Below are 23,971 nucleotides of genomic sequence, written 5' to 3' on the forward strand. Positions count from 1 at the left end.
TTTGTGTTGGTTTTTATCTATAATCTATATGTACTTTGGGTTCGGACGGAATTTCTTCCCTTTAAAAACTGTTCTTGGGAGAGTTTTTTCTCTCCAGCCGATGATAGCTGGACATTGGGGGCCAAGTTGGAGGAACTGAAGGCACTTTACCTACTTTTGTGACTTTTGCACCACGCCCTGGATCATCACAGAGGAGGAGGAGGAGGCGTGGGAGTCAGGCTCAGCATCAGAGCAACCTGGGAGCTCCGAGGGGGAAGAGGGAATGGAGCTGGCAGAGAAAGAGAGACAGAGGTGGAGCTTGGGCTGTCCGTCCGCCCTCAGATGGAAAGTCAACAGCTCTCAGGTCTGGAGATGGCTGATGAAGAGGAGGAACACCTGGGTCCAGTGCCTGACACGCAGATGTGCAGAAGGCAGAGGAGAGGAGAGCAGTGGAAATCTATGAGCCGGTCCTTGGGACCAAAGAGCCATTGCTGCTTGCGAAACCCCACCCTAGCTCTGGGGGTAAAAGGCAGGGGGCAGAGATGAAGAGATCTGGCAGATGACTATTTATTTTCCAATCAAATGGACTTGTCAGCCCGAGAGCGAAACTTTTTGTCGTGGCTGCTGGCCCTCCTGGGTCAGAACCTGTATGTAACAGTGGACTGAGATTGAGGGCACTCCGTTACAAGGACTAGAGATAAACCACCATGGCTCAGCCTAGCACACAAGCCAGTTTTGCTCAACCTTAGTGACTTTGAGATAGGTGGACTTCAACTCCCAGAGTTCTCTGGCTGGGGAATCCTGGGAGTTGAGGTCCACCGATCTCAAAGTTCCTAACGTTGCGAAACACAGCTATAGTTCCAACACACCTATAAATGTCTATGGATTCTGTATCCTTCTGTACTTGATTAGTACACCTGTATGTGTGTTTGTTTCCTGCAGAAAAATGTGTGCATATATCCTGTTGCAGACAAAGTACAACCTACCCCAAAAGTAAGTCCTAGCTTGATTTTTTACACGTATGCCCAAAATAAGCCCTACCTCCAAAGTAAGCCCTAATTAAGATCCTGCCCAGTCCAGCGTGAACGGGTAAAAATTAAGGTAGGGTTGGGATTGGGGGGGGGTGAAGCTGCCCTACTACTTACCTTTGGACAGGTGTAGCCAGGCCTCGCACACCTTGACACCTGCCTTGCCGGCCCATTTTTTCTGCCACCAGCAAGGCTGGAAAGGCTTTCCTGAAGGCCTCTGTAGCTGAGAACAAAGCTCTGGATCGATCCAGAACTCTGTTATCAGCTGCAGAGGCCTTCAGGAAAGCCTTGACAGCTGCAGAAGAAGTTCCTGAAGGCCCTTGACAGCGAAAAGGAGGCCAGGGGTGACGCACACAGGTGAGGTTAGTCAGTGGATGACATCTTCTGAAAATAAGACCTGGTGCCTTTTGGGGGGGCAAAAAATATAAGACAGGGTCTTATTTTCGAGGAAACATGGTGTACCCACATGTGGGCGTAGGTGGGATCAATCCCAATGGTGAATGATATTTTGTATGGAATCAATCATCCATTCCCCATCAATCAAGTCCAAAATTAAAATAAACAAACAAACAAACAAACAAACAAAGAAAAAAAATAAAATAAAATAAAAATGCCTCAGAGAGCAAGAAATCTCATCAACATTTTGGGACCTGAACTTACAATACTATAAAATTATGATTCATTACCAACCTATATTTATATGGATCTGTCTAATTGCGCAGAAGACATATGATAGATAGGCTTTATCTACGTTTTAAATTTTGATGGGACGCACGGAATAGTTTTTTTTTGGGGGGGGGGGAATACGCTGGTAATAAATCAGGATGAAAATTGAAGGTGATGAAAAATAAATGTGGGGAAAAAATGTTAATTTCCGTGCACTCAAAAAAAAATCCTGAGAAGCCCATGCTGCATTTTTAGCCGCATACAAATTGCAACGTAATTCATTAAGCAAATGAATCTCTGCCTAACCTTGATTTATTAAGCCTTAACGTTATTCTCTTAAATGTTAAGGCCTTTTATTAGCCTTTGGAGGGTTTTTTTTCTGGAGGTTCGCTGAGCATGCTCGAAGTATTTTTTAAAACTGTCTAAGCCCAGAATAAAGTCAACAAATACAGAACAACAGAGTTGGAAGGGACCTCAAAGATCCTCTAGTCTGCTCAAGCAGGAGATATACGATGCCATTCCGGATGAATTGCTGTCCAATCTCTTCTTAAGATGTTTAAATTCACTTTTTTGGGGGCACGTGGGCCGAATATCCTGCCCTAGATTTTGATACCAATCTAGATTTTTGTATTGTTGGAAGCAACCAAGTGGAGTCAAAAAAATATGGCGACAGCAGCCTCACCCAGGGGTGGGATTCTACCAGTTCTCACCTGTTCGCTAGAACCGGTTGTTAGCATTCTAAGCAGTTCGGAGAACCGGTTGCTAGAAGAAATTACTGGCCTAATCCTGTAAGGAAGGCAGGAAGGAAACATTCTGGTGTTGCTTACAGAAACTGCCTCTCCGTTAACCCTTATTACATTCTTGGCAGGACTAGACTTCCTGTCTCTGGAACTTCTGTGGAACTTTCCCCCCCCTCCTTTGCTGGTACTTTGCTTGTGTGGAGTGACCATTCAAAGTCACAATGGCACTGAAAAAAGTGACTTATGACCATTTTTCACACTTACGACTGTTGCAGCATCCCCACAGTCACGAGAGGCCAGGCGAGGAGATGCGTGCCTCGATGTGAGTGATATTGAGTTGGCCACACCCAGCCAATAAGATGACCACCAAGTCATGTCCACCCAGTCACATGACCACCAAGCCACGCCCACCACCTAAGCCACGCCCACAGAACCGGTTGTTAAAAAATTTGAATCCCACCCCTGGCTTCACCCCGTTCTTATATGAGTCACAAAAAGAGGGCTCTGTGATTTTTTTTTTTTTTGCTGACTTCGCCGCAGGATACTTCTGTGTTCAACACAGGGGAGAGAGAAGCTTTTAAAAAGCAAATTTAGTTCAACTGGATGCCAGAAATTCATTTATTTGTGCATTTAAGGATTTATTTATTTCTATCCCACCTTCATTATTTTTATAAGTCATTCAAGGTAGCGAACATACCAAACAGTCCCTCCTCCTCCTATTTTCCTGACAACAAGAACCATATGAAGTGGGTCGGGCTGAGAGAAAATGACTAGCCAAAAGTCACCCAGTCGGCTTTCATGCCTAAGATGGGACTAGAACTCACCATCCAACCAGATTTCAAACCCTAGGTGGGACTAGAACTCACCATCTCCTGGTGATTGATCCAAAGTCACCCAGTTGGCTTTCATGCCTAAAGCAGGACTAGAACTCACCGTGTCCTAGTGATTGGTCCAAAGTCACCCCAGCTGGCTTTCATGCTTAAGGCGGAACTAGAACTCACAGTCACCTGGTGATTGGCCCAAAGTCACCCCAGCTGGCTTTCATGCCTAAGGTGGAACTAGAACTCACAGTCACCTGGTGATTGGCTCAAAGTTACCCAGCTGGCTTTCATGCCTAAGGTGGAACTACAATCCTCCATCTCCTGCCGATTGGCCCAAAGTCACCCAGTTGGCTTTTATGCTTACAATGTGGCTAGCACTCACTGTCTTCTGGTTTCTAGCCTGTTGCCTCCGGCACTACATCAACCTAAGCATCTTCCAATTGAATGGACATCAACTCCCAGAATCCCCCAACTAGAATTCCTCAGCCAGCAATACCACTAGGACTAGACCAAACTGGAAATGGAAGTCTAGAAGTCTAAAATAATGCACCTGCTAAATCGACACCATTAAACAATATCTCCCAAACTTTAGGAAAGTAGGTGGACTTCAATTCCCAGAATTCCCCATCCAGTTGCCTTAGAGCAGGGGTGTCCAACCTTGGCAACTTTAAGACTTGTGGACTTCAACTCCCAGAATTCCTCAGCCAGCTATGCTGGCTGAGGAATTCTGGGAGTTGAAGTCCACAAGTCTTAAAGTTGCCAAGGTTGGACACCCCTGCCTTAGAGTTCCTAAAGTTGAAAAACCAGTTGTACTAAACAACTGGCATGCAAGTCACAAGGAGAGATCCCAAGGCCTCTATTTAGACCCCCATCTCTGAACAAATAAAATAAGTAGCATCACTACTTACCTTGAGAAACTTATAAAGAAGGAAGGTGAACCAGTTGGTCAGCATCTTCTCCGCCACGGATTCAGTCCTAGAACGAAATGGAATGAGAGAGGGGGAAAAAAATTGCTCATATTTTCCTCCTGTTATCCTCCCTAGGTGATCGATCGATTCCTCCTTATTTGCATGCTACCGCAAGAAAAAAAAAACTATTCACAGAAGCTCATGCAAAATATATCTCAAGCTCAAAATAAAAATAAAATTGGGTTTGTCCCTGAAGACGTTTCGCTTCTCATCCAAGAAGCTTCCTCAGTTCTGACTGAATGGTGAATGATGGAAGGATTCATATTCCTTGCAGTCATTTATATTCCTTTATATTTATATACTAGCTGGATACCCGTGCTTTGCTATGAAACTATGTGGTAGGGCTTAGTTTTGGGGGGAGGAAAATAAGGGGGTGGGTGGGAATTCTGCCTCTGCTTAGCAGCATCCATTGGTATTCATCTGGCTAGCGTCCTGTCAGTGTGTGGGAGAGTTGAGGACTGCTTGGAAACTGAAGCAATATTTGCTGTGTGAGCAAGAAGGAGACAGCAAGGAGCCTGGGTGTGGCTTAGCTCAACTGTTCTGTACTAAAGCTGCTTGCTGCTGTGAAACTGAAATGGAAACTGAAACTCCTCTGCTTGTGTTTTGCATTTGGAAGAGATTTCTTTTTCAGGGGGAGTAGAACTCCTTAGCATCAGAGCGTGTTAATAACAATATAGGAAATAGTAATGCTCTGACGGTCCTTTCGAAAAATCCTTTCTTAGTGAGCCCCTAGAAGCCAAGAGGAACATAAGTGCCAAATTTCCAAGTTTGTAGGCTTTACGGTTCTGGAGATTTCGTGACGATGCCTGAGTGGTATTCGCAAGAGTGTTTGCCCTTGCTGGCCATTCCGCCAGCCCAGTTGCAAACCCCTCACGGCCCACTAGTAGACCACAACCCACAGATTGAGGACCCCTGGTTGAGAGGTCAAGCCACATGTATATAAATAGAAAGCAAATCCCGCTCCCTTCTAGCACTTTTGATGTTACCCAATATGGTCATGAAACGTCTGCAACCAAGTTCAGAGAGCATCAAGGACCTCATAGCCTTCCTCCTTCCAGCAAACCCGGCTTCCCTTCTAGCCATGATGATGCTCCTTGGCTGGGTCAAGAAACCACCAAGAATTTCATAGTCCTCCTCCTCCTCCCCTCAAATCCCACTCCCTTCTAGCACTGAAGATGTTACCAAGTTGGGTCAAGAAACGTCAGCAAGAAAAGCACCAACCTCAAAGAACACCAAAGACCCCCACATTCTTCCTCCTCCTCCTCCTTTCTTCTTCTCTTCTACCCTCTCCCTTGCTCAAAGAGCACCAAGGACCCCACATTCCTCCTCCTCTTCTCTGCACAAACCCCACTCCCTTCTAGCACTGATAATGTTCCCTGGCTGGGTCAAGAAACGTCTGCAAAAAAACTATTAAGCTCAGAGAGCACCAAGAACCCCACAGTTCTCCTCCTCCTCCTCCCCCCCCCCCCTCCTCCTCCTCTCTCCACAAACCCTACTCCCTTCTAGCACTGATGATGTTACCTAGTTGGGTCATGAAACGTTTGCAAGAAAACCACCAACCTCAGAGAGCACCAAGGACCCCACAGTCCTTCCTCCTCTTTCCTTCCTTCCTTCCTTCCTTCCTTCCTTCCTTCCTTCCTTCCTTCCTTCCTTCCTTCCTTCCTTCCTCTTTCTCCTCCCTCCCTCCCTCCCTCTCCTTCCTTCCTTCCTTCCTTCCTTCCTTCCTTCCCTTCCTTCCTTCCTTCCTTCCTTCCTTCCTTCCACAAACCCCACTCCCTTCTAGCACTGATGATGTTACCTAGTTGGGTCATGAAACATCTGCAAGAAAACCACCAACCTCAGAGAGCACCAAGGACCCCACAGTTCACTCTCTGAGCTACAAATCATCTTTTATTGAAATAGCCTTTCTCAAGGCACGCCTCCTCCCCTTTGAGAAATCCGATTTGAATGTCACGCTTCCACATCAGACCAGTCCGACGTCTGTCCTGCCTTCGACTTTTTCATCCAAGACTCTGCTATTATTTCCCCCAACCCTCCATTGAGACTCTGGGCTGGAGAAAGACACCCCCGACCCCTTTCTGGCAGGCTTACCTCCGCAGCAGCAACTTGGGGTGGTTTTTGCTCTCTAGGTTCTTGTCGATCAGGTCGGCCAGGAGCTGCTTGAGAACATCGGTGGCGTATTCTAGCTTGCTCTGCAGCACGGTCATGATGAGGGAGGCCACGTTGCCGCGGTCTCGCATGGAGAAGCTGCGCTGAGACTCCAGGGTGCGGATGAAGGAGAGCAGGAAGGCCTTGTTGTTGATGAGCTGGGCGAAGAACTTGAGGCCCTTCTCCACCCGCTCTTGCCGATAGCCAGGAACCTTGCCCAAAATAGAATAACAGATGAGTTGGAAGGGACCGTGGAGGTCTTCTCTCAATTCCCGGCCCTGCTGAAGCAGGAATCCCTTTACCATTTTAGACAAATGGCTGTCCAAACTCCTGACGCCTCCCCCTCTTCTCTCTGGCATCCCTTAAAGCATTGGAAGACTGCTATCCTGTCGCCCCTGGTCCTTCTCTTCAGTAGACTAGCCAGGCCCAGTTCCTGCAACTGTTCATTGTATGTTTTAGCCTCCAGTCCCCTCATCATCCTGGTTGCTCCCAAAACAGAATAACAGACGAGTTGGAAGGGACCGTGGAGGTCTTCTACTCCAATTCCCGGCCCTGCTGAAGCAGGAAACCCTTCACCATTTTAGACAAATGGCTGTCCAAACTCCTGACGCCTCCCCTCTTCTCTCTGGCAGCCCTTCAAGCATTGGAAGACCACTATCATGTCGCCCCTGGTCCTTCTCTTCAGTAGACTAGCCAGGCCCAGTTCCTGCAACTGTTCATTGTATGTTTTAGCCTCCAGTCCCCTCATCATCCTGGTTGCTCCCAAAACAGAATAACAGACGAGTTGGAAGGGACCGTGGAGGTCTTCTAGCCCAATAGCCCGGCCCTGCTGAAGCAGGAAACCCTTCACCATTTTAGACAAATGGCTGTCCAAACTCCTGACCCCCACCCCCTCTTCTCTCTGGCAGCCCTTCAAGCATTGGAAGACCACTATCATGTCGCCCCTGGTCCTTCTCTTCAGTAGACTAGCCAGGCCCAGTTCCTGCAACTGTTCATTGTATGTTTTAGCCTCCAGTCCCCTCATCATCCTGGTTGCTCCCAAAACAGAATAACAGACGAGTTGGAAGGGACCGTGGAGGTCTTCTAGTCCAATAGCCCAGCCCTGCTGAAGCAGGAAACCCTTCACCATTTTAGACAAATGGCTGTCCAAACTCCTGACGCCTCCCCCTCTTCTCTCTGGCAGCCCTTCAAGCATTGGAAGACTGCTATCATGTCGCCCCCTGGTCCTTCTCTTCAGTAGACTAGCCAGGCCCAGTTCCTGCAACTGTTCATTGTATGTTTTAGCCTCCAGTCCCTTCATCATCCTGGTTGCTCTTCTCTGTACTTTTTCTAGAGTCTCAACATCTTTTTTATAGTGTGGTGATACCTAGTAGCCATACCTAGTTCTGTTAGTACAGGGGACTCCAAACTTGGCAACTCAGCACAGGTGAGCATAGCTGGCTGGAGAATTCTGGGAGTTGAAGTCCACAAGTCTTCAAGTGGCCAAGTTTGGGGACCCCCTGCCTTAGTAGTTGATCATGGTGGTATTAAGAGAATTAAGAGACAGTCGGAAGGGACCTTAGAGGTCTTCCAGACCAACCCCCTGATCAAGCAAGAGATCTTATATCAGCAAATAAAAACAATAAGAACTGACAAAAAGAATTAAATAAATTAGTCAAGTACAATAGAACAAAAGTTGGGGGGAAAAAAACAAAGCAAAACAAAAGCAAAAGGCCCTTCTCCTAAGGTCCCACCAGGTGTATCTCCCTCAGGGATGGGACCCACAGCATTCCCTGCCTCCTTGCTCTAATGGGTGAAGTAGATGTCACATAATTAGTTATAATTATAATTAGTTCTGGCTGGAAATGAAAGTCCTTCCCAGCATGGCATTAAAATAGGTTTTGCTTTTCAAACCTGTTTGTGTTTCAGTACGTTTGATGAAGCCTGCATCAGTGGTGGGATTCAACTGGTATAACAACCGGTTCGGTGAGCGTGGTATGAACAACTGTTGTAACAACTAGTTCACCCAAACCGGTCTGAACCAGCTGAATCCCGCCCCCCACCTTCCATGCATCAGTTTCTCTTCCATCCCAAATTCTTACCTCCAGATCCCTGAGTACTGGGTGGTCTTCAATCCCAGGGAAAAGGACTCTCATGGTGTACGTCCGATAATCTAGAAACGGTATTCCTGCTCCATCCAAGTCACTTGTCAGCTCATGGATATCCGTCTGGAGTTCTGCAAAAGCTGTGATTGGAGGTGGGTGGAGGGGAAGGAATTTATTTTTTTTAAAAAGGAAGGATGAACCATTCAAGGGAGAATACAGGTGGTCCTTGATTTACAACAGTTCATTTAGTGACTGTTGAAAGTTACAACAGCCCTGAAAAAAAAGTGACTTAGGACTATTTTTCACCCTTACGTCCATTGAAGCATCCTCACGGTGACGTAATCAAAATTCAGAATCATTGGCAACTGACTCATGGTTATGACGGTCACAGTGTCCCGGGGAGTCACGTGATCCCCTTTTGTGACCTTCTGACAAACAAAATCAATGACAAAACCAGATGCATTCAACAACCATGTGACTAACCTAACACTTGCAATGATTTGCTTAACAACGGTGGCAAGAAAGGTCGTAAAATGGGACAAAAATGCACTTAACACATGTCTCGCTTAGCAACATAAATTTTGGGCTCAGTTGTGGTCGTAAGTAGAGGACTATCTGTATTTTTAATGCAGGTCGAAGATCCAAGAGAATGTATTGTAGCAAGATTTGGCCAGAATTATCTAACTTAACAACTCATTGTTTGCATTCACACAGCATACTTTAACCTACTTGAATGAACTGATTTTTTGAGTTCAGGGCCAATACTGCAAACTGTAAAAAAAAAAAAAAAATCCACATTGGTTTGCACAGCACACTCACTGGAAAAAATAACCACAGCCTAGTGAGAACTATAATAAGTTACTTGGTAGATCTTTTTTTTAAATATTTATATTTTATTCACGACAAAATTAAAATACAAAATACAAAGCAAAAAGGAAATTCCAAACAGAAACCAAAAAGAAAAAAAAATCAGAACACAAAACAATCAAAGTATTAAAAAGGTGACTTAGAAAAGAATAAAAACCAACATATTATAACCAGTGGTGGTATTCAGCAGGTTCTCAGCAGTTCTGGAGAACCGGTAGTGGAAATTTTGAGTAGTTCGGAGAACCGGCAAATATACCTCTGACTGGAGATTTTACAGTATCCTTCCCCTGCCACACCCACCAAGCCACCCCCACGGAATCGGTAGTAAAAAAAAAATTGAATCCCACCACTGATTATAATCCCCTCTAATTGAATACTGATTAATATATTACTACAACATTAATTCCCACCCTTTGTAAAACAGGCCCTTCCAAAAAGTTTAAACTACTAAATCTATTTGCAACCTGTTTTGACCTGACTTTAACATAACATAGTAGTTAACAGGAAAAACAATAATAAGAAAACAAAACAAAATTAAAGTTTCAAATCTCTCCGTTAACAAATTGTTATTGTAATCCGCTCGTAGAAAATTTACCATCTTTTATCTTATCTTTCCCACATCAAACCAACAGTTATAAATTATAATTCCTCCTGGGTCAAATATTTGTGTTTGTTTCTTAATACCATCTCTTTTCAATTGTTGTTTAATTAAATATAAATTCAGTCTCCAGAATAAGTTTATCATCCCATCCAAGTGCAAACAAAAGTAGTTGCCAGTTAACTGTAATAAATCCATCTAGGAAATTGCTCTTCCACTTCTGATCAAAGTTGTAATATTAAAGAAATATGCAAACTTAAACTTTGGAACAACAGGTGAAGTCCATTTTGTTAGTTTTCCAGCCATGAGGTTATCTCTTTGATTTGGAACTGGATTAACGTCCTTTTGTGTAACATTATCTTCATGCCCTAACATTTTTTTTGGACAATCATTACTCTTTGATCAAGCTTTTGAAAGAGAAATCCAGCTAGAAGCTGCATATTTCCCTATCTTTCTTTCTTAGATTTCAGACACCGCTCAGCCATTTTCATCTATGAAACTTAGTCAGAGAACAAAGAATAAGAGAAGTATATTTTACTCTATATTTCAAATCCAGGGTTATAAGAAAATTTCAATAAAAATCAATTTCAGGTAATTTTCAAATTCAAAAAATACAAAATTCAATGGCGAGAGCCGGACAGCTCTTCACCCCCTCCCTGAACGCTGCTGTACTTTCCATATGGAAGGGACAGAGTGTCAGAGTATATTCATTAACTGGCAGGGACATGGTTAACAAAGTAAGTATGGCAACAGACCAGCCAATGGGATTTGATAACCTGGGTGTGGTTTGGCTCTATGTGCTTTGCTGAGAATTGAAAATGAAACTAACTTGCTTGCTTGCTGAAACTGATATTTGCTATGAGCTGCTGCTGCTTGTGTTTTTTTTGCTTACATTACACTGAAAGAATCTACAAATGGTATTGTAAACTTTACTTCGTATTATTTTGTTTATAAAGAAGTTAAGGATCCTGCTGAATCCGTTGTCTCTGTGTTTTTCTGGACTTGGATGTCTGCTGCAAACTCTAACACAGAGATTATCCAGAATAACAGAGATCAAAAAGAAAAAAGGGAAAACGGCACTTAAGAGTCCAGTTAGGGGGGCTGAAATAAATCAGCATTCAACTGCTAATCAACTTTCGAAGCAAAAAGCAAAATAAAGCAATACATTCAAAAAGTGAGCGTTAATACGCCGGCGTGTTTTAAGATAACGAAACTGCTGACAGGAAGGTGGATACATCCAGTGACTTTTCGATCGCTTCCAGAAGAAAGTGGGCTCTTCAGAACCTTCTCCACTGGATTCAAGATTGTCCACCCCAAAGCAGGGGTGGGCTTCAAAAATTTTAGCGAAGGATTCTCTGCACCATGGTGGGGAGGATGTTTTTAGCCTTCCCGGGCTCCAGAGGCCTTCCTTGAGCCTCCAGGTGGGCGAAAACAGCCTCCCTGGGCTCCGGAGGCTCTTCAGAACCTGGAAACGGGCCCATTTCCGGCCTTCCCAAACTTCCAGGAGGCCCGTTTTTCACCCTCCCCCAAGCCTCCATTGGCACCCTGCACTTACCTGCACCCAAAATGGGCCACGTGGGGACTCCTGGGAGAGGCAAGGTGGGGTGGGTGGGGCAGGGCCAGCCAGGAGTGGATTTGGGGGTTCTCTGAACTGCACAGAATCTTAGCTAACCCCCAGCAGCCCAGCCTTGTTCCAAAGTCATCTTGGGTCACCCCTAAGTGCTCCCACTCGAAACCAGGAACCACTGCCAAAGAACCAGCTTTAGCAGTAAAAACAGCAGATTGTCGGTCAGAGGAAAAAGAAACCCTTATCGGGCATCAGCCATATTAAGAGGAAAGTGTTATTTGTTAGATCTTATCTTATCCCAGTTAAGTGTGTTGTGAGAATGCAGCCAATATAAAGCCATGAAATTTACCTCTTATTTCTCCACCCAAACAGCTAGTCCTCAATTTTCAAACACCACTGAGCTCAAAATGTTCACTGCTAAGCAAGGCAGTCGTTTTGTCAGCTTTTGCCACGTTTTACACCCTTTTTTGGCCACCGTTTTTGAGCAAACCATTGCAGTTGTTAAGTGAATCATGCAGTCATTAAGAGAACCTGGTTTCCCCATTGACTCTGCTTGTCAGAATGCGGTGGCCGTTTAGCAAATGCGGCGGTTGTTAAGCAAGCCCAATATTCCCTATGGTTGTTTTTTGCAGGAACTGGAAGTACATGCTGATTTTTGGCAAAAATGTCATAACTTGTAGTCACATGACGATGGAGGTGTTGCAAACAAGCATAAATATGGGCTGGTGGCCAAGTGCTCAGTGCAGTCATGTGACCATGGGAAGGTGGGAGGACAGCAGGTGTGGACGGCTGAGGTCTCGGAGAGCGAGGACTCAGATGAGGGGCCTGCGTGTGATGCAGGGATGGGGCCAGGACCATCAGGGAGTGGAATGCTGCCTTCGGAGATTGTGGAAGCTGGCAGCAGTGAGGAAGAGGCCCCCGAGGAGCCTGTGCCAAGTGTGCGTGCACACAGGGCTGCTCGAAGGAAAGAGCAGCTGCTGTAGCACAGGCAACTCAGAAGGAAGGCTGCAAGATAATGGCCCCTCCCTCAAGAGATAAAAGCCAGCCGAGAAACCAGAGTTCTTTGCAGGAAGCAAAGACGTTTTTGCACTCAAGCCTTGTGGACGTTCGGAATATCTTGACTGGTGTTTGGAAACTCTTTGTGTTTGAAATATTTCTTAGTAACTTTATCTAGTGTTCTTGGCAGACTTGCACAACCTTGGCAAGGCTCGTTCTTATCAGAGATAATTAATTTGAAACAGCCTTTTAACCGTGAAGGAATGGAATTTGTAAAGAATAATTAAAAGGTTTTGCTGTTACCCCTGTTTCGTGTTTGTTTCCTTGGAACAAGGTTTGAGTCAGAACACCTCCCTAGTATCTTAAACTATACAGGCGGAGGGAAGTCTGAAAGAAAATGTCCTTTCAGACTTGCAAGATTCTGTTAATGTCACCTTACACTAGAGTAGAATTAGCTCAACTGGGCGTGCTTCCTATCTGGACTACCTCACATGGCCATCAGCAATTTATCTGAAAGCCTTGGTAATGTTGCGGCCCGCCAGCGGCCAGCGGATCTGGTGGCGGACTCGGATAGTGAGGAGGTTGGGGAGGAACCTGGGCCAGTCCTGGAGTCTGGGGAAGGCTCTGAGGGGTGCTCTGTGTCAGAGGCACAAATGGGGCCAGGGCCGTCCGACAGTTATCAGCTGCCTTCGGAGTCGGAGATCAGTGGGGAAGAAGAACAGCTGGAGCCTGTTCCCAGTATGCGCATGCACAGAGCTGCCAGATGAAGGGAACAGCTAAGGAACAAGGGTCGACTCAGGAGTAAAGGCTCAGGTGGACGGTGAATGGCCCCTCCCATAGGGAATAAAGAAGAGCGAAAGGGGAGTGGGGTTTTGCAGGAGACAATTGTTTCATTTAATTAGGGTGAAGATTTGCTTGCGATTCCTTGCCAAGCATTTCCTGCTACAGTGTGGCGCTTGGAAGCTATCGGCCTGGCAGCTCTGCAAGCCTGATCAGGTCTGTGGGTTGTAAATCCCTCTTGAAAGACTGTCTGCCAGGGACTTTGCTGGATGTGAATGAGAGGAATTCACGTTAGCCTAAATAAAAAAGGGGTTTTGTCGGGACGAGGAGTCTGCTTTGCGATTTTGGGAAGCCTAGGCTAGAACAGGTAATCCCTTCGGCTCGCAGTACCTTCCTTGCACTCCAAAGCCACCCTGGACTCCAGATTGTCCATCTGCATCTGCAGCCTTTTGAGCGTGAGGTCGCTTTCCCGAGACTTCCGCTTGTAGGCAATCAGGACGGCCACGATGAAGATGATGAGCAGGCCGCCAGCCACGGCGATGCTGACAATGGCGGGCAGGCTGAGCGGGCTGTCAGAGGAGATGTTGACCATGCCAGGGGAGAACTCCATGCCTCCAACACGAGCCTGTGGCGAGAGCGAGGGACTAAGTCAACCTCTGGCCCCTTGGAGAGGTGTGGGACTTCAACTCCCAGCATTCCCTTAGCCAGCAAATCACTCCATCTCATGGTCCGCGCTGGCTTGGGGGAATCCTGGGAGTTGAAGTCCCACTCCTCTTAAAGAGGCCAAGGCTGAAAAAGACTGCAGCGGTCTAACTTGATAAAGTCAAGGCCCACTTCTAGCATTCACTTCTCCTAGTGAAAGATGAAGTCACTAGATCTCATGGTCTTCTCCTTGTGAAAGATGAAATCACACACACACACACACACACACACACACACACACACCTAGATGCGTTTCTCTCTTTTGCTGTTTTTAATTCACTTTTTAAAATGTTTTTGTTGAGTTTTGGTCTCTGCTAAGTTTTTTTTTTTCCCTTTGGGATTTTGCATTTTAATCTTCTGAATAAAGTTGAGAAAGACAAAGTCCCTAGTTCTCATGGTCCATGCTGGCTGGAGAATCCTGGGAATTTTAAGTCCACACACACTTCTTAAAGGAGTCAAGGTTGTGAAACACTGCACTAATCTCACTTGCTAAGCTCAAGTCCCACTTCTTACATTTTTCTACTCCTTGTTAAAAGACAAAGTCATTAGTCCTCATGGTCCATGCTGGCTGGGGGAATCCTGGGAGTTGAAGTCCCACTCCTCTTAAAGGAGCCAAGGCTGAGAAAGGCTCCAGAAATCTAACTTGATAAGGTCAAGACCCCTTCTATTCACTTCTTCTGGTGAAAGATGAAGTCACTAGATCTCATGATTCAAGGGGTGATGGAATCAACACAGGAAGTTCCCTGTTGAAATTTCAGGATGTAAAATATTAAGGCTATTAAAACTGATATTAAAAGTAAGGCTCTTCCCTAAAGAGGACTGTGAAAATATTTACAGACTCCTCACATCCTGGACATAAACTGTTTCAACTCCTTCCCTCAAAGCGACGCTATAGAGCCCTGCACACCAGAACAACTAGACACAAAAACAGTTTTTTCCCTAAAGCCATCACTCTGCTAAACAAATAATTCCCTCAGCACTGTCCAACTATTTCCAAAGTCTGCACTACTATTACTATTAATCTTCTCATCACTCCTTATCAACCATCCCCTCCCACTTGTGACTGTAGGACTGTAACTTTGTCGTTTGTACCCTTATGATTTATATTGACTGTTTCCTAGTATGATTTGATTGCTTATTGTACCCTATGACTATTATTAAGTGTTGTACCTGATGATTCTTGACGAATGTCTCTTTTCTTTTATGTACACTGAGAACATTTGCACCAAGACAAATTCCTTGTGTGTCCAATCACACTTGGCCAATAAAAGAATTCTATCTATCTACTTGACATGCAAGAATTAAGTGAGGGACAATAAATTATGCAAAAAAAGGAGAAATCGTGTCATTTTGTTCTCTTTGCAACCAGAACATCATTCTCCGGGTTCCAAGGCACTATTGACTTTTTGATTGATTCTTTTTAGAGTTAAAAAAAAATCACTGTAACTCCGTAACACACTGGCAGTATTCCTTACCGTAACTTTATGTCGTCCTGTAAGATTTGGGGATTCACACAACAGTTGGACATCGGAGACCGTAACCACGCAGGGCTTTTCCCCAATCAGCACGGTGTAATTCAGCTTAGCGTTCCCTCCTGCCACCGGCGGGGTTAAGTTCTTCCCCTAGGCCAAGAGAAACCACATGGGTGGACAGTGAGATTAGCAGCATATAAATTTAATAAATTAATCAATCAGTAGTAAATAACTAATGTCAACTCATATAATATTTCTATGGTCTTTTTAGAGTTGTCAACCGAAAGGGAGCAGTGGGCAGCTAGCATTCCATAAATGTTTTCAAAGATAGTAACTAGGTGGGACCAAAGTTTCTGCCATGCAAAATTCTAACTGGAGAACATGATTGATGACTCTGGGCTATGGAGGTGTCCCATTGGAGGATATGAATTACGATACACCCAGGGGGTGCGGGGAAAACCAGGATCAATGAATGATGTGTCTCAGAGTCAGCTACACCCAGGCAGTGCCGGCATGTTTACTCCTAATAAATCTTCTTTAAGTTTTGGAAGTTCAGCTAGAGACTCATGATTTAAATGGGGGGTAATTGCTGGAGCCCTGACAACTCGATCAATAAGAGATGAATCAATGAGCAATTGTTTATTGAAAGTCAGCTGGGGAGGTCACAAGTGGGAATCCCATGACCCTGGGATGTGAAATTGTCGTAAGTACATAACCACCGGAATTCCAATCATGTGACTACGGGGACACTGCCATGGTCGTAAGTATGAGGACCGTTTGTAAGTTACTTTTTTCAGTGTCACTGTAACCTTGAATGTTAACTGAATTAATGCTTGTAAGTGGGGGGACACCTGAGATAGCCCAACAAACTCCATGGAGTCCACTGGATATTGATTAGCAAATGTATTTAAATAAAGATTTTAAAATAAAAGATGGCAAGAAGTCTACACCAGAGGTGGTATTCAGCCGGTCCTGACTGGTTCTGGAGACCCAGTCGCAGAAATTTTGAGTAGTTCGGAGAACCAGCAAATTACACCTCTGACTGGCCCCGCCAACCCCATCTATTCTCCGCCTCCTGAGTCCAGCTGATCGGCTGGGTCTTCTTTGGTTGCCCTGCACAGGAGAATGGAGCTGGAAAGCAGGTTAGTGGGGTGGGGAGGGAAGGGGGATTTTACAGTAACCTTTCCCTGCCACGCCCACCAAGCCACATCCACCAAACCACACTACGCCCACCAAGCCACGTCACAACCACCAAGCCACGCCCACAGAACCAGTAGTAAAAAAAAAATGAATCCCACCACTGGTCCACACCCTGAATTTACCGTTTTGTTTTGTTTTTTTAAATCTAGCTGCTTGGCCAGTGTTTGCTCCTTGTCAAAGGTCTGGAAAGGATTTGCAAAGAGGCAGTCCTCGACTTACAACCACTCCTTTAGCGTCCATTCAAAGTTAGAAAAAAGCGACTTAGGACCATTTTTCACACTTATGACCATTGCAGCGTCCCTGTGGTCACGGGATCAAAATTCTGACCCTTGGCAACTGACATGTATTTATGACAGTTGCAGTGTCCTGGAATATATGGTTGTTTTGGCCTGTCGGTTGCCGGCCTCTCCAGCAGCCAAATCAGAGGAGGAGTGCCTGAAGTGCAAATGCACAGAAGGCAGAGGAGAGGAGAGGAGTGGAAATCTATGGGCTGGTCCTCGGGACAGAAGAGCCACCACTGCTAGCAAAGCCCCAACCTAGTTCCGGGGATACAAGGCAGGGGGAAGAGATGAATAGAGGTGGCAGACAACTATTTATCTCCCTGACGGACAGACTTGTTAACCTGCGTTAGAGAGATATTTTTTTTTTTTTTGCTAGGGCCGCCAGAATTTCTAATTTAAACTGATTTAAATACGGAGGGTTTGTTGTGTTTAGGGGAGGCCGGGTCAGAACACAGGCCATCCCCTTTTGTGACCTTCCCTGCCAGCTTCTAACAAGCAAAGTCAATGGGGGAAGCCGGATTCACATAACGACCACTTCACAACTGTAGCGTTTTGCTTAACAACCAAAAAATAATAATAAAACGGGGCATGACCACTTAACAACTGGCCTTGCTTATGAATGGAAATGTTGGGCACAGTTGTGGTTGTAAGACGAAGTCTTCCTGCATTGCGTCATCCTTGCCCCCATTACCTTCAAGATCAAAGGGGTTCCAGGTTTCAGTTCCAAAATCCCGGGGGGACCGAAGGCCTCAAAGATGGGGTTTGGGTAGTAGGTGAAGTTGGTCTTGTTGAGGATCAGCAAGGAGAAGACGTTGTCCAAGACAAAGCCAAATTCATCTGGCCGTTCGGCGAGCTCCGACTGGTTATTCGGGTCCACCGTCAAGGCTGGAGCCTGGCAGACCATTTCCGTCTCGTTCTGAACTTCGCAGGCCTGAAACGGAGAGCAAGGAAGAAGGTTGAGGAACAATCCCGTTCTTCCAACGTTAGGAAAGAGGAATGCATTGCAACCGTGTCTATAACGGGCACTGCAAAGGGTGGGAATCCATTCCCAGATCTGCACACATATTCAGAAGGAAGCTTTGGGCTGTAAGGACAACAGGGACGCCCCGTGGACACAGAGAAACCTCCAAGTGGCCTTAACGTCTCTCTAAAAAGGATGCAAATGACCAGCTGTCTGCAAGGAGTATAAATCCCTCCATTCCCCACCATCCAGTCAGAAGGCTCCACACCCATTTGCACCACTCAGGTGTGACCCTGAGGATACAGATAAACCTCCAAGTAGCCTCAATGAGCCTCTAAAAGGATGCAAATGACCAGCTGTTTGCAAGGAGTGTAAATCCCTCCATTCCCCACCATCCAGTCAGAAGGTTCCACACCCATTTGCACCACTCAGGTGACCCTGAGGACACAGGTAAACCTCCAAGTAGCCTCAATGAGCCTCTAAAAGGATGCAAATGACCAGCTGTTTGCAAGGAGTATAAATCCTCCATTCCCCACCATCCAGTCAGAAGGTTCCACACCCATTTGCACCACTCAGGTGACCCTGAGGACACAGGTAAACCTCCAAGTAGCCTCAATGAGCCTCTAAAAGGATGCAAATGACCAGCTGTTTGCAAGGAGTATCAATCCTTCCATTCCCCACCATCCAGTCAGAAGGTTCCACACCCATTTGCACCACTCAGGTGACCCTGAGGACACAGGTAAACCTCCAAGTAGCCTCAATGAGCCTCTAAAAGGATGCAAATGACCAGCTGTTTGCAAGGAGTATAAATCCTTCCATTCCCCACCATCCAGTCAGAACGTTCCACACCCATTTGCACCACTCAGGTGACCCTGAGGACACAGGTAAACCTCCAAGTAGCCTCAATGAGCCTCTAAAAGGATGCAAATGACCAGCTGTTTGCAAGGAGTATAAATCCCTCCATTCCCCACCATCCAGTCAGAAGGTTCCACACCCATTTGCACCACTCAGGTGACCCTGAGGACACAGGTAAACCTCCAAGTAGCCTCAATGAGCCTCTAAAAGGATGCAAATGACCAGCTGTTTGCAAGGAGTGTAAATCCTTCCATTCCCCACCATCCAGTCAGAAGGTTCCACACCCATTTGCACCACTCAGGTGACCCTGAGGACACAGATAAATCTCCAGGTGGCCTCAACGTCTCTCTAAAAGGATGCAAATGACCAGCTGTCTGCAAGGAATATCAATCCTTCCATTGCCGACTATCCAGTCAGAGCTGAAGAAGCTTCTTGGATGAGAAGCGAAAGGTCTTCAAAAGAAAAAAAACACGAGAAAGTCCAGTTGCCTCCTGAAAAAAAGCACCTTTGGGACAACCTTGTCCTGGATGGCTGAGAATCTCTACAGACTTTAGGCTGTTAAGTGAAGACCTGGTCTTCCTTGGAGCAAGTTGGAATTCAAACAACACAGAGACGGTGTCAAAGATCACCTGCAATGGAACTGTCTAGGACAGGGGTCTTCAAACTTAATAGCTTTAAGACTTGTGGGTTTCCACTCCCAGAATTCCTCCTCCAGTCATGTTAGCTCAGGAATTCTGGGAGTTGGAAGTCCACAAGTCTTAAACTTGCCAAGTTTGAAGACCCTCAGGCCTGGTGACACAACCAGGTTTTAACAGAAGAGCAAGGTTGGAAAGGACCTTGGAGGTCTTCTAGTCCAGGGGTCTCCAACCTTGGTGACTTTAAGCCTGGTGGACTTCAACTCCCAGAGTTCTGGGAGTTGTAGTCCACCAGGCTTAAAGTCACCAAGGTTGGAGACCCCTGTTCTAGTCCATCAAGCAGGAGACTATACTACTCTGGAGGAATGGTTGTTCTTGAAGACCTCCAGTTTTGGAGCACACACAACTTCTGGAGGCAAGCCGTTCCACTGATTGATCGTTCTCACTGTTAGGATAAGTTCCCCTTAGTTCTAGGTTGGATCTCCGCTTGATAAGTTTCCATACGTCTTGAGGGACTTCCAGAGAGGGCGCTGATCTCATTTGAGGGGGTGAGAGACTATCCACCCACGTTCAGCCTTGGAGTATCCCATTTTTCGATTTAATCAACTCACATTAACATGTTCTTTTCCACCGTACTTGGCCCGGATCTGAGGATTCTGGATGAGATCCAGGTTGGTCCCCCAAACCGTAACAGGTGTATTTCCACTGATGGATAAATGATAAGAAGAAAAAAAGACAAAATTAGCAGGAACCTTGCAACCCACCTCCATGGATGTTTCTCAAAGTGAAGCTAGCAATGTCAAATTCAGAGGATGAATCAATCTATGTCTTTCAATGAAACAGAATAAAAAATGAAATTCTTACTAGCTACTGAAAATCAGTCCATTATGAGCCTCATCCATTGGTTTACACAAGTAGAGTTAATTCAACAATTTCCAAATGGTAATGGTATCGTTGATTCATTCCTTCATTTATAGATTCATTGTCATTCAGTCATTAATTTATAGATTCATTGACTGATTTGATTGACATGATTGATTCATTCGCAGATTCATTTATTATTCATTCAAAAGACTCATGCATAGATTCATAGATTCATTCATTCATAGATTCATTGACCAATTTACTGATTGACTTGATTGATTCGTTAATAGATTCATAGATTGATGATTCATTCATTCATTCATGGATTTATGGATTGATTGTTCATTCATAGATTTATGCATTGATTCATTCATTCATAGATTCATTGACTGCTTGATTGACTTGATTGAGTCATTCATTCATAGATTCATTGATACATTTATTAATAGATTCGTTGATTGGTTGGTTAGTTGACTTCATTCATTCAATCATTATTTATTTATTTATTCAAAGATTCATTGTCATTCAGTCATTCATTTATAGATTTATTGACTGATTTGATTGACATGATTGATTCATTCATAGATTCATTGACTGAGTTGCTGATTGACTTGATTGATTCATTAATAGATTCATAGACTAATGATTCATTCATTGATTCATGGATGTATGGATTGATTGTTCATTCATAGATTCATAGATTCATGCATAGATTCATTCATTCATTCACAGATTCATTGATTCATTCAGCCATTCATTCATAGATTCGTTGATTGGTTGGTTAGTTGACTTTATTCATTCATTATTTATTTATTCATAGATTCATGCATAGATTCATAGATTCATTGATTGGTTCATTGACTTGATTGATTGGTTGGTTGATACATTCCTTCTCAGTTTGACCTATGAGCATACAATGCATTGAAAGTAGACCACATACGTTGACTGGTTGGGAGCAACTGACCAGAAGAATTTCATTTGTTGCATTGCTTCATTTGCACACACACACACACACAAAGTTGACCATTAGGCAAATTCAACCAACCAGAAATAGAAGAAACCAAGTCCCTCAATGCCAGCTGCCTGGAAATGAAGCATCCAGATGTAGAATGGGGGGAGTGTGTGGAGTGTGTGGTTATAGCCCAATTTTAGCCAATTGAAAGTGGGGGTGAAAACACTGAGTTCTTGAGTCCCCAGCTATGAACGTTTGTTAAGAGCAGTGTTTCTCAACCTCAGCAACTTTAAGATGGGTGGATTTCAATTCCCAGAATTCCCCAGCTAGCCATAGAATCTGGGTGTCAATGTTCAGATTCGGGAGAATGTCAGCGTTCCAGCAAACCTCCACTCCACCGAGTAACTCAGAGGCAGACATCTTCTCAAAAGTTCCTCTTTATTTGGATAGTAACTGGCACAACTGGGGAATCCAGAATCTGAAATTGACGAGCTTCTTTGCAAAAAGTAAAAACCACAAATCCACCCCCTGCACCCCATCATCACATCACAGGCCCCAATCACCATCCGTCCCAACTTGAGAACTTCCCCTCACTTAGGTGCAAAATGACATGACCTTGAATTAGAAAAAGAATGTTATTATGTCTAACTACATACACTCCAAGAAATACCCCCCCCTCCCACTTTCCCAAGCTCAAATGTAGGAGTGTGGGAGCATCTGGTCTTAATATGGCTTTCAAAGCTGACACTGGGAGTTGAAGTCCACCCATCCTAAAACTGACAAAGCTGGGAAATGCTTGTTTAGAGGAAAGTTATGTTCTTGAATTTTAATGAGTTGATTGAATTTCTCGGTAAGGAATGACGCTGCTCAATACAACTAACTCCTCGAATTACAGCAGTTCATTCGGCCACCGTTCAAAATTACAATGTTAGCACTGAAAAAAAGTGAACTTACGGCCATTTTTCACTCTTACAACCTATCACATGATCAACATTTGGATGCTTGGCCACTGGCATGTATCTTTGACAGTTTGCTATGTCCCTTCTGATGAGTCAACCCAATAGGGAAGCCAGATTCACTTAACAACCAGGTAAACAAATTTATCACCTGTAATGATTCACTTAACAACCAAGGCAAGAAAGGTTGACAAATGGGACCAAACTCACTTCAGAAATGTCTCACTTAATGACAGAAATTTCAGGCTCCCCTGAGATCGTGACTCGGGGACTACCTGTAAAGTTAGGATGTTGCAAAGACAGCTAAAGGAAACTGAAACTGTTTTAAGGTCCCCTATCAAGAAGAGACCATGCAGAGGTGGAATTCAGCCGGTTCTGACCGGTTCTAGAGAACCGGTAGCGGAAATTTTGAGTAGTTCGGAGAACCGGCAAACCCCACCGCTGACTGGCCCTGCCAACCCCATTTCTTCTCTGCCTCCCATTGAGTCCCAGCTGATTGGCTGGGTCTTCTTTTGTTGCCCTGCACAGGAGAACAGAGCTGGAAAGCAGGTTAGTGGGGTGGGGAGGGAATGGGGATTTTGCAGTAACCTTCCCCCAGGAATGGGGAAGAAATGGAGATTTTGCAGTGTCCTTCCCTTGCCACACCCATCAAGCCTCGCCCACTAAGCCATGCCACACCCACCAAGCCACTCCCACAGAACCGGTAGTTAAAAAAAATTTGAATCCCACCTCTGAGACCATGGTAATAAAAGGATGTTCGAGGCTTGCTGAAGTTTGAAAAACTTTTAATTGATGCAAAATGAATGCAGCGATGGAGTTGCAATGGAGACTTTTACCAAATTGAAAAATTTGGAGTGATCCTGCCTCTCAAGAGCAATTACTCTCTAAGCAAAAAAATACTCTTGTTTTTTTTTTAAAACGAAAAAACATAAATATAGCACAGGCTTGAATTTATTCTGCTATAATCACCACAATCTGTCCTCTTAACAGCTGAAAGCTCCTTTAGTTAGATTTTTTTTTTGAAATAAATGTATCCCCAAATCTGTTAAAGTAAGGGGAATGAAGATTTTTTTAAAAAACTTTGAGATATAATTAGGCGTAGAGAGATGTCCGAATTTCAGTTTATTTCCATTCTCATTTTCTCCTCATCTTACCTTAACTCAAACCTGTATCATTTTGCACTGGTTTTTTTTTTTAGACACCCCTTCTTCAATTCATCCGCATTTGTATGCGCATATTCCCAATATATGCAGTTTTAAAAGCTGTTTCTGCTTACAGAATGTTCTTTGTACAAATTTATTTTTTACTAATGTATGCAAGGGCTTCAAGAAAGTATCTTTTCTCGGAATTTCACACCTCGGCTCAAACCCTCTCAAGACGCGTTTTTAAAATGTGTACTTTGAAACCAAATGGGATCAATTTTGCCTATGCAAAACTGGAAGGCCTTTTAAAATGCAAATTAATACAATAATGAGACCGAATGAGCACCTGTAAAAATATCATGGGTTGGGAGGGGTGGGGGAAATGACTTCTCCATTCATATGTCCTCCAAGGACAGGATGAGTTTCGATTCCAAGTTCCTAGAACTGTCCAGATATGTTGAAGTTCCTATCACTGGCTGGTGTGTGAATCTACTGGCTTGGAATTAAAAGAGTTTGGTGAACTAGTAAAAGCAACAAACCTAGAAACTGGGAGGTTGGTGAGTTCTGGTCCTAGCTTAAGACCAAAACCAGTTGAGAGTGATTTTAGACCAGTCCTTTTCTTTCAATAAGAAAGAAAGAAAGAAAGAAAGAAAGAAAGAAAGAAAGGAAGAAAGAAAGAAAGAAAGAAAGAAAGAAAGAAAGAAAGAAA

At 44.5% G+C, this 23,971-nt stretch overlaps 1 protein-coding gene across 1 annotated transcript in view; it reads right to left on the reverse strand.

Annotated features, from left to right (window-relative positions):
* The window catches only part of PLXNA4 (plexin A4), a 557,017-nt gene that overhangs the window by 73,615 nt on the left and 459,431 nt on the right, over window positions 1-23,971 (reverse strand). The window contains exons 17-23 of the mRNA XM_087968909.1: window positions 19,960-20,053; window positions 17,589-17,828; window positions 15,420-15,566; window positions 13,633-13,867; window positions 8,432-8,574; window positions 6,294-6,562; window positions 4,143-4,209 (exon numbers count right to left, since the gene is read on the reverse strand). Coding sequence (XP_087825035.1) covers window positions 4,143-4,209; window positions 6,294-6,562; window positions 8,432-8,574; window positions 13,633-13,867; window positions 15,420-15,566; window positions 17,589-17,828; window positions 19,960-20,053 — 1,195 coding nt within the window. The remainder of the gene's footprint in view (window positions 1-4,142; window positions 4,210-6,293; window positions 6,563-8,431; window positions 8,575-13,632; window positions 13,868-15,419; window positions 15,567-17,588; window positions 17,829-19,959; window positions 20,054-23,971) is intronic.

The sequence above is a fragment of the Notechis scutatus genome, chromosome 6, assembly GCF_049901735.1.
Source record: "Notechis scutatus isolate UNSWTSFEM ecotype Mainland chromosome 6, rNotScu1.2, whole genome shotgun sequence".
Lineage (NCBI taxonomy): Eukaryota > Metazoa > Chordata > Lepidosauria > Squamata > Elapidae > Notechis > Notechis scutatus.